The 11,420-nt window shown below is 39.9% G+C and overlaps 1 protein-coding gene across 11 annotated transcripts in view; it reads right to left on the bottom strand.

The window, feature by feature from the left end:
* USP6NL (USP6 N-terminal like) overlaps positions 1–11,420 on the bottom strand; it is a 317,648-nt gene that overhangs the window by 99,267 nt on the left and 206,961 nt on the right. For all 11 annotated transcript variants that reach the window (XM_073229324.1, XM_073229327.1, XM_073229326.1 and 8 more), the window contains 2 exons: positions 6,116–6,183; positions 3,975–4,057 (listed from right to left, as the gene is read on the bottom strand). In XM_073229324.1, coding sequence (XP_073085425.1) covers positions 3,975–4,057; positions 6,116–6,183 — 151 coding nt within the window. The remainder of the gene's footprint in view (positions 1–3,974; positions 4,058–6,115; positions 6,184–11,420) is intronic.

Genomic DNA, 11,420 nt, shown 5'->3' with positions numbered 1-11,420 from the left:
AGTAAGGGATTGTTGTCTTATCAGGAACTACACACAATGTCTAGAATATGTATATAAAGCACTGCATCTGCCTCATACATGTGGCTGGAATGTTGAAGGCATGCACTAATGTTTCTGAATGATGTATGAAGGGCAGGATGAACACATGCCTGCAGACATGTATGCATCTTTACCTTGCCACCTACATATTCTTCAAGTAAAAGAAAAGAAGGACCAAAATCTGGAGGAGTCCATGGATCAGATCTGGCCCACTGCCTGTTTTTGTGAATAAAGTTTTAATGGAACACTGCCAAATTCATTCAGTGAAGTATTGTCTGTGGTTTTCTACATGCTACAATGGTAGAGCTGACAGTTGTGACAAAGATCATATGGTCCATAAAGCCAAAAATATTTAATATCTGGCTCTTTACAGAAAGTTTTCCTCACTTTAGAAAAGTTTTCCTCTAAGGGAAATAGGCCCCTAAAGGGCACTTACAGAAAACTCCAAGCTGACAGCAAGAAAATACGCCTCGAAGAAACACAGTAAGTGAAAACAACAACATAGGCATTGCTGGAAAGAGAGGGACCCTAACTGGATCTATTTTTTTCATCTGCTATTAAACTTGAAAGAATTATTAATTCAAGTATACATGGCTGTAATTTTCTGGTAGTTCAGATGGACTATTTCTGTAACTGTGAGATCAGCTTTCACGTGGAAACTTAAAATTGCACATTAAAATCACTAAACTGGATACACTGACTAAATTTTCTTTCTTTCTGTAGTAAATTTTGCCTCAAATTTAGATTTATCATAGTCAAAATTATTAGATGGGTAGAAAGAGTTCTGAAGCTCTTGTTATCAAAGCAGATATTCTTGAAAAATAGAAACACCTTATTCTGTCTTTCAAATATTTATATAGTCACAGTAAACTACAGACAACCTGCTAGGTTTTAGAAACATAGGTATTTTGATAATTAGTTGAAAATCTGAACTTGGTATTAATTTAATCTTTATTTTTGATACAATTTCCTTCCAATTCTTCTATTAATAACTTGTGACCTCAATGCAGTATCTATCGTTATCCAAATACCAAGCATTCTTTGTTGAACAGACTAACAGTGACTACTTTTTATACAAATGCTGGAAGCGCTCTAATTCTTAAGTAAGCTCAGTTACTCCCTTCTCCAGATGTCAGTCCATTGCAGGCACCCAGACTGGGACAACTCCCCATCTCTGAATACTAAATAAAGGTTTCTGCATTCCGGCATCAAGCCAGGCTGGTTTGGCAAGTTTTTATATTTATTGTGAAATCTGTTATAACACCATGTTAGTCCTGTACCATATTTGCCAATTACTGTCATCCGCCTTCACATATAACAAGTAATTTAAGTTACTAAAACTATAATCAGATATGAAGACAGCAGCCTTCAGAGAAGGCTAGAAAGCTACTTTCTGCCATTTTATTGTATTGACGTTGACACTTAAAAGCCAATTTCCTTGCAGAACCAATCAAAAAGTGCAAAGAATTAAGGCAGAAGAACGAAATGCTCTTTTGATCAAGGTGACAGGGAGCAATATCAAAGCATCAACTCTGCAGGAAGTGTTTTACTTAAATTAGGCATTGTAATAAAAAATCAATGACTTTGATGAAATTTAACAAAGCCTAATATTATACTAAAAACCATTTCTATGCTTCATTATATTCATTTTTGCTGCCTGCTTTAGGATTGTATCACAGAGTAAATTTAAAAAATTGCTGTGATAATATGAGAATTGGCTTCAGTTGACTTCATTTTCAAAGAAGTGGCAAGCATAGTGATCTGAGTATACCTCAATGGAAGTGATCGCTTAAAACAGTATCCTTCTCTTTAGAACTCTTTCTCCCACCTTTAATTTTCTTTGTAGGTATTTTAACACACTTCTGTGTTTCTCTTATTAAACATACAGCAGAGTAGAACCAGGCAGTACAGTGCCAAAATTCAGAACACAGGGTCTGCTATGAGGCTGCCCAGGTCCCCATCCCAGAGCTGACATAATGGTCAGCACTCAAGCCACTTGCTTGACCTCTCAGTGTTTCAGTTTCTCCTAAAAAAAGATAAGAAGCATACCTACCCCCCAAAGAGTTTTGAGAAGAATAAATGAGTTAATCCACATAAAGAGCTTAGAATGGTGCCTGGCATACACTATAAATGCTCAGTAAATACTAGCTAATATTATTAAGATAAATTATTAACTGACATTTTCCCCACAAGAGCCAAATGGACTTCAGCACAGAGGGTAAAAAACGCAAAGTAACAGTGTAATTTTTAGATTGCCAAATATAGGCTAGGCTCTTGGGCCACAACCTAGTTCACATTGTTTCAAGCAATGAGAAAAGAGAATTTAGGAAATTATTAGAACTTTTTGGAATGCACAGGTTTTTCCTATGTATTCTGCACTAATTATACCATTTTATACAAAAACATCTTTTCTAATTGTTCATTCCCACTATACAAACCTGGGGAGGTAAAAATTAGCTGAGTTGTATTCCACCTTCAGAATCAAAATCTGGGACAGAACCCAGAAACCTAGTTTTTTTTAAGAAAACAACAAACATTTACCATTCTAATGTGCAGGAAAGTTTGGGACCCACTGATCCTGACAACGCTAAATGCTCAAACTGTCCTTCAAAATTTCATTCACATACCTCAGATCTGCACATTAACCCAGACAAATGTTTAATCATTTCCTGCCACATTTGTGACCAAGTTTGATTTACTTAGGGAAAAAAAAAAGTTGAAGTAAGGATTTAAGAACAGTATTCTTATCATAGCAGTTAAAATACTGCTCAGTGAGTCTGCTGAAATTCAAAATCATCTAATTATAACTACTCAGGAGAACATTCTGGATGTGCTAATGTTAACAGGTATAACAATAACATGTTATATTTGTCCAGACCTTACATAGTATTCTATCATTTTATTTCCTCAAAGCTTCAGCTATACTGTAAGGTACATAGAGCAGTTAATGATTTCCGTTTTACAGATGAGGCATGAAATGGCTAAGATCAGCAAAACCACAGGAAGAGCATCCATTCACTGACTCCCAGAACTGTTTCTGTTTGTTTGCTGGTTTGACCCTGAGCAAACCATGATACAACAAAATACTTTCTAAATGCAAGAAAGCTGAACAGAAGGAGAAAACAAAGTCTGAGCACTCTAAGTTACTGCTATGAGCTATCAAGAAATTGTATCTTTCCTTAAAAATGTGATCATACATCATAAAATAGAAATCCCTGGATTTTTCCTATTTATAATAAATGAGACTGGAGAAGAATAAATTAGAATGAGAAATTAGTCACTAAATTATATGGAACCAAATAAACTATAGAGAGGAAGAAAAGTCTCCAGCCTATGGGAAGCTGACTAGGCAATGCCAGAACCAAAACAGGGAGATTCACGTCATTTGCAGGATGCTTTTAAGAGTCAGTATCACTTTAACCACTTTACAGTGTCCTAGGCCTTTCTCAACTCTTTCTATAACATACTCAGGATAAATGGAATTAATTTTGAGAAGCAATAACATGAATACATTTACAAGTATAAGGAAGATCAATGGTATTTCTTTTCATTGCTCATTTTTACACTGCATAACACTGAAGTTCTAATTGCTAATTATTTTTAAAATGCATTTATATAAAATGAAATGTTTTATAATTATTTTTGAGTTACAAAGTTATTCGTTTCCATTTAATTCTGCTAAATTATTAATACAACTCATTTATTGCCTTAATGTTCTTACTGAAATACAATGAATATTAAAGACTGTATTCTTAACTATAGTTCAACTTCAACCACAGAGGTTAAAAATGCTAGGAGTTTAATAACAAAGAGTACATTGCAGGATCAGTTCTGGAATGTTATTCATCGCAATGCTATTAGAAATAAAATCAATATAATAGCTGACCATAGAAATAGTATAACAAAAAAGTTAGCTTGCAAACTATGCAACTTACTGTAAAAAGCCAAATCTATCCGTGACTTTGTAAACAAGGTAATCAGCATCTTCCCAAGGTTCAATCTCTGCACCTTCTCGTCCCTGTAAGAGGGGACAAAGAAAGTGTTACTGGGAAGAAAAGACTGAAAAACAATAATTATTTTTTATATATGAACAGTAAGACCTAGAAATAAGTCATTATTAACATTAACTTTAAAACAAACAGCTTTGGGCAATATAATCACTATTTCCTAGTTACAGACTTTGGAAGTTCCTATGCCAGCAACAATGGCCACGTAATTAAGCCTTGATCAGGCATGGGGTTCCTTTTAGAAGCCAACTGGGGAAGAGGGTAAGATAACCATCCAAGACCCAACAATTGCTGAACGTTAACATTTCAGAGTAAACATGTCTTTGAAAAAAGGTATTTCTTGCCTTTTCATCCAAAGTTCTCAGAAGAGTAGGCCATCTACCTTGTTCTCGACTTCTCTACTTCACAGCTGCATCGGCTTTGATACTGATTCTTGCCAAAGTCAAAAATGATCTCCCACTGTCAAATCTAGTGGACCCTCTTCTGTCCTGATCTGCTGGAAGTGTCACTCCCTGTTCCTCAGCCTCCAAGATGCCATTCCTCTCTTGGTTCTCTCATACCTTTCCAACTCGTCTTTTGATGGCTTTTTCCAGGGTACATCTTAATTGTTGGAGTGCCCACAGCTCTATCCTCAGCCCACTGCTCTTCTAACTCTACTGTTGAGGCTGTTAAGTAGCAATGTTTGGAGAAGAAACCCCAAATGTACAGTCTATACCAGTCACTCAAATTTCAGACTCAATACCCAACTGCCTTGTGGAGCCTTCCATCTGAGTGTATTCTATCATTTTCTGCTTATGAGTTTTCTTCTGAGTAGCTGTAAACATCATTGGCAAGGAGGGCTGTACTCATTCACGTCTGTACTGTAAATCCTCTAAGGCCTAGCACAATGGTCACTAAGTGTTAACTGCATGGGAAAAAATGCAAGCAAGCATGATTGAATGACAGTTTATGGGTTTTAAATTAGTTAAGTAGTTAAGTTAGTTGATGAGGTCTTTCATGAACTACACTAAATTTAAACTTCTCAGAAAATTTTGAATTTTCCTAATCACAGTAACAGGAAACTGTCTGATATTCCAACCAACCAACTTAAAACTGAACTCTGGGAACATGACTGTGAAGTTGAGCACTGCTTGTATGCTTCCCTAGAAGCAGGGCACAGCCCAGATGGCTTTCTATAATTTCGTGCTCCTGTTCTTCTCTCAAATAATCAAAAATAGCAGATATGAAATTACATGCAACTGATATAAATATAAAACATGACATTTATAAAGCAATGCTACAACTCATTATAGACCTCAAGAGGTAAGATAATACTCAGGAAACATCTAAATCGTCAACAATTGTGATTTCTACGGCATCAAAAACCAGACTCTATCATTAACATTAGGATAAAATGCTAACAGAGATTTTACATTGTATAAATTCAAAATTTCAGATTCATGTTAAATTATGTAAATTATGAATAAAATGGGTATTTAATTCTATATGCTAACATATTCAAATATTTACTGAATACCCAGGATGAGTCAGGAACTGTTCTAGGTTTTCAGGTTACAAGAGTAAATCCACAAAAGAAATTCTCACCCTCAGAGAGTTTACATTCTAGGAGTGAGTGCAGATGACAAATAGAGTATAAAGTATACATATACAGTAAGTGCTAGTGAAAAATAAAGTAGAGAAAGAAGATACAGAGAGTCAAGGTGGAGGGCTATTAAACAATGTGGTCAGAGCAGAACTCATTGGGGAGCATGAGGGGAAGAGATGAAGAGGTGAGGCAAGAAGCATGAGGACACCCAGGGGAAAAGTGTACTGGGCAGAAGAGACGTACCAGAGCCAGAGGCAGGGGCAAGCCTGGGGTATGGGAAGAAGAGCTAGAGAGCAGAGTGGCTGGAAGAGGGGACAGGAAGGAGAAACAATTTGGAGATGCAGTCAGAGAAAAAAGATGACTTCAGTGGTCACATGAAGTAAACAAACTGATTCTGTGATTTAAGCTCTCCGAAAAGCAAACCCATTTCTATTTTTGTTTTTTCTAATAAAACATACTCAAAAACCAAATACTGAATACTTACTTTGTCATACTTAGCAACAATTTCAGCTCGCTCCTGGGCAAGTTTGAGTGCTACATCCTGATCTGAATCTGTGGAGAGATCAAATTTAGATGAACTGTTGATTAAATGTAATACTAAGACAAAACAAATAAAAATAAAACAATAAATCAATATTGCCTAACATGACAAACTAGTAATATACAACCTTAAAAGGATGAGTTAAGTATCTATAACTTTGAAATATCAACTTGTCTACTATTTCAATATTACATATGATAGATTTTCAAAAGGAAGCCGTTTATTAACATGGCATTAACTTAGGGGACATGATAAATCATAAGCCCAAGAATCAATTTTGGATCTAATTTCAAGGAAACAAGTATTAAAGGAGAAACTGAATCCAAAGCTCTGTTTTTGGTGAAATCTACTTGGTTAGATAAGAACATCCATAAAGGCCTTTAAAATTAAATCCTTTTAAAAACTAAGGCTTTTAAAAATCTTTCCAAAAAATAAACTAGTGTAAGATTTATTTCAAGAATTTTAAAAAAAGTTATTTCTCTAAACAACCATTTCTTCATTTAGTCTCTCAGGTCCCCCTTACCAGCTGCCCCAATACTCTAATAATCCCCAGTCTTAACACACACACACACACCCTTCTTTTTCAAGTCCCCCTTACCAGCTGCCCCAATACTCTAATAATCCCCAGTCTTAACACACACACACACACACACACACACACACCCTTCTTTTTCAGGTCCCCCTTACCAGCTGCCCCAATACTCTAATAATCCTTAGTCTTAACACACACACACACACACACACACACCCTTCTTTTTCAGGTCCCCCTTAACAGCTGCCCCAATATTCTAATAATCCCCAGTCTTCACACACACACACACACACACACCCTTCTTTTTATGACCAGCAGTTATCTTTCAAACACAAATCTGACAACAAAAGTAGAAACCTTAACACAAAATAGTACACATACAATTACACATCCATCCCAAGTGCCATAAATTAAAACAAAAGACCAATGACAGACTGTTTAAAAGAGGGAAAAGACAGCATTCCTCTGGAACACTGGGCAAAGTCATGAGCAAAAAACTCACAATAGTAACAAAGGCAGCCACAACTGTACCTGTGTTCTTACAAAGTGCTTCCAAACAGTAAGATATTGTGCAGACACTATGAGCAGTACTTTACATGCCTTATCACGTTTAAGTCTCATAACACTCCGAGATAGGTATCATAGTAATTCTATTACAGAGATTTTTTTAAATTAGGTTTAGAGATTTTAAACAACTTGTCTAAGGCCACAAATCTAGGATTCAAATCCAGACAGTCTTGACTAAATACAGCCTATAATTTTAACCATTACTCTATAAAAATAACTGCTAAAGACACCAAAAAGGACTCCCAGTTAAAGATCACAGATGAAACACACCCTTTCCTTATCCATTCCTCCTAAAACCCCACTAAAATGACAATACAGAGATTCTTTAAGTCCCCTTCTTCTAAGGCCCAGCAAACGGTGGTTCCTGGAGAGAGGGAGGGTGGGGTCAACTCCTGGGTCTGAAGGGGTATGCACTACAGAGGACGCTGGGTGCAGGGAAGAAGACCAAATCCTCGCCCTCCAAAGCAGGAATCCAGTAGGTAACACCTCAAACAGCAGAGGCAGGAAATGGCAATACAGGCACCGTCACCTAGTGCTATAGGTATAAACAGAAAGAATCAGCTGGGGGTAGTGGAAGCAGCTTCTGCTACAGGATGGGCAGTGCATGGGGAGGGGGGGGTGGCCAGAGTACGAGTTTGGCTGTTTTCCAAAATTAATCTCACAGATTGTTGAATCTTTAAACCAAGTACAGCTACCCTTGTACACATCAGGGGTTAGGGGTGGCATTCCCTGCACAGCCCAAAGTCCTGGTGTAACTTTTAATCTCCCAAAACTTAACAACTGAGAGCATACTGCTGACCGGAACTTACTGGTAACAGAAACAGTCAACACACACATATTTTGTATGTTACATGTATTAAATACTATGTTCTTATAAAAAATAAGCTAGAAAAAAATTTGTTTTTTTCAAATTATTGCAAAATCTCCCAAAAATTTACCGTGTATCTACTGAAAAAATTCTGTGTATATGTGGTCAAGTGCTATTCAAACCGGTGTTGTTCAAGGGTGAACTATATAGGTCTGATAAAAATAAAATCTGAACTTAAAAGCCCACTGTAAGTCTGGGGAAAGGAAATCCCGGGGCAAAATACCCCTAAAAACCAAAATCAGTCAAAGGGAGAAATAAAGTTTAAAACCCGTTTATTGCTCACAAACTGCAGTCCCAGGCCATCTTCTATACTCAAGCAGCCACAACACCGGCCCTCCCCCTCACCTGTCAGGTACAGATAAGCCCTCTGTTGCCCAGGTAATTACACATTGATACGGAGATGAGTTTCTCCACCCCTGAGGAAAGATGCAAATGCACTAAAGCCTACTTGTTTACACCTCTGAACGCCTGTTGATATGCAGATGCCCCAAAGCCACAAGAGAAATTCTGCAAATGTTCCAATTTTACCCACACCCACACAGAGGAAAAGAAATGAAACTTACTGGAACCCAAAAAAATGCAAGTTTTAAAATATCACTGCACCCATCTCAGACTGACAATCTAGCACTGATATTCCTCAATGTTGACAACAGTTGGAAAAATCAGCACTACTTTACTCTGAGGGTATACATAAAATCTATAAAATCTTTCAGGAGGGGGGCGGAGCCAGGATGGCGGCATGAGTAGAGCAGTGGAAATCTCCTCCCAAAAACACATAGAGCTATGAAAATACAACAAAGAAAACTCTTCCTAAAATAGAGACCAGAGGACACAGGACAACATCCAGACCACATCCACACCTGCAAGAACCCAGCGCCTTGCGAAGGGGGTAAGATACAAGCCCCGGCCTGGCGGGACTCAAACGCCCCTCCCCCTGGCTCCGGGCAGGTGGAAAGAAACCGGAATGGGTTTTTTTTTTTTTTTTTGGTGAGTGCTTTTTGGAAACTTTAAAGGGACAGGGACCCCGTTGCTAGGGAGGCAGGGTGCTGGGACCGGTGAGCGGGTGTCTGGGACCGGCGCCTGAGGACAAAGATTATCACGTGTTTTTCCCTACGGGACCCGGTGGGTGGGTGCCTGAGACCAGCGCCTGAGGACAGAGGAAATCGCGCGTTTTTCCCCTTTTTTTTCTCTTTTTGGCGAGTGCTTTTTGGAAGCCTTAAAGGGACAGGGACACTGGTGCTAGGGAGGCAGGGCGGTGGTACCAGTGAGCAGGTGCCTGGGACCGGCGCCTGAGGACAAAGAACATCCCGTGTTTTTCCCTGCGGGACCGGAGGACAGGTGCCTTAGACCGGCACCTGAGGATGGAGGAAATCGCGCGTTTTTCCCCTTTTTTTTTCTCTTCTTGGCGAGTGATTTTTGGAAGCCTTAAAGGGACAGGGACCCTGGTGCTAGGGAGGCAGAGCAGCAGGACCGGTGAGCGGGTGCGTGGGACGGGCACCTGAAGACAAAGAATATCGCGCGTTTTTCCCTGTGGGACCAGTGGGCGGGTGCCTGAGACTGGCGCCTGAGATTGGAGGAAATCACGCGTCTTCCTTCTTTTTTTTTTGTTCTTTTTGGCGAGTGCTTTTTGGAAGCCTTAAAGGGACAGGGAGCCCGGTGCTAGGGAAGCAGAGGAGCAGGACCGGAGAGCGGGTGCCTGGGACCGGCGCCTGAAGACAAAGAATATCGTGCGTTTTTCCCTGCGGGACCGGTGGGCGGGTGCTTTTTGGAAGCCTTGAAGGGACAGGGACCCCGGTGCTAGGGAGGCAGGGCAGCAGGACCAGTGAGCGGTGCCTAAGACCGGAGCCTGAGGAAAAAAAAAAATCGCGTGTTTTTTCCTTTTTTTTTTTTTCTGTTCCCTCTCTCATTGTTGCTGTTGTTGTTTTGGTTTGGAGAGTGCTTTTTGGAAGACCTAAAGGGGCAGGACAGGACACTTAGACCAGAGGCAGGGAATCTGGGTATCTCTGGGCACTCTAACACCCTGGGCAACAGGGAGCACAGAGGCACCTTACGGAGATGAATAGCCTCACAGCTGCTCCCCCTCCAACGGGGCTCCACCACTTTGGAGGAGCAGCCCCAGCCAGGCCACGCCCACAGGTACAGCGGAGATAAACTCCATAGCAAACGGGCAGGGAGCAAAAGCCCTGTCTGCGCACAGCTGACAAGCATAAGCCACTAGCGGTCGCTATTCTCCCAGGAGAGGAAGGCCACAAACCAACAAGAAGGGAAGCTCTTCCAGCGGTCACTCGTACCAGGTCTGCAAACTATCTCTATCACCATGAAAAGGCAAAACTACAGGAAACAAAGATCACAGAGACAACACCTGAGAAGGAGACAGACCTAACCAGTCCTCCTGAAAAAGAATTCAAAATAAAAATCATGAACATGCTGACAGAGATGCAGAGAAAAATGCAAGAGCAATGGGATGAGATGCAGACAAAAATGCAAGAGCAACGGGATGAAGTTTGGAGGGAGATCACAGATGTCAGGAAGGAGATCACAGAAGTGAAACAATCCCTGGAAGGATTTATAAGCAGAATGGATGAAATGCAAGAGGCCATTGAAGGAATAGAAGCCAGAGAACAGGAACGTATAGAAGCTGACATAGAGAGAGATAAAAGGATCTCCAGGAATGAAACAACACTAAGAGAACTATGTGACCAAGCCAAAAGAAATAATATTCGTATTATAGGGGTACCAGAAGAAGAAAGAGGAAAAGGGATAGAAAGTCTCTTTGAAGAAATAATTGCTGAAAACTTGCCCAAACTGGGGGAGGAAATAATCGAACAGACCATGGAATTACACAGAACCCCCAACAGAAAGGATCCAAGGAGGACAACACAAAGACACATAGTAATTAAAATGGCAAGGATCAAGGACAAGGAAAGAGTTTTAAAGGCAGCTAGAGAGAAAAAGGTCACCTATAAAGGAAAACGCATCACGCTAACATCAGACTTCTCGACAGAAACCCTACAGGCCAGAAGAGAATGGCATGATATACTTAATGCAATGAAACAGAAGGGCCTTGAACCAAGGATACTGTATCCAGCACGATTATCATTTAAATATGATGGAGGGATTAAACAATTCCCAGACAAGCAAAAGCTGAGGGAGTTTGCTTCCCACAAACCACCTCTACAGGGCATCCTACAGGGACTGCTCTAGATGGGAGCACTCCTAAAAAGAGCACAGAACAAAACACACAACATGTGAAGAATGGAGGAGGAGGAATAAGAAGGGAG

The sequence above is a fragment of the Manis javanica genome, chromosome 2 (assembly GCF_040802235.1).
Source record: "Manis javanica isolate MJ-LG chromosome 2, MJ_LKY, whole genome shotgun sequence".
Lineage (NCBI taxonomy): Eukaryota > Metazoa > Chordata > Mammalia > Pholidota > Manidae > Manis > Manis javanica.
The sequence above is the reverse complement of the archived record's forward strand: the minus strand, read 5'-3'. Positions and strand labels throughout refer to the sequence as shown.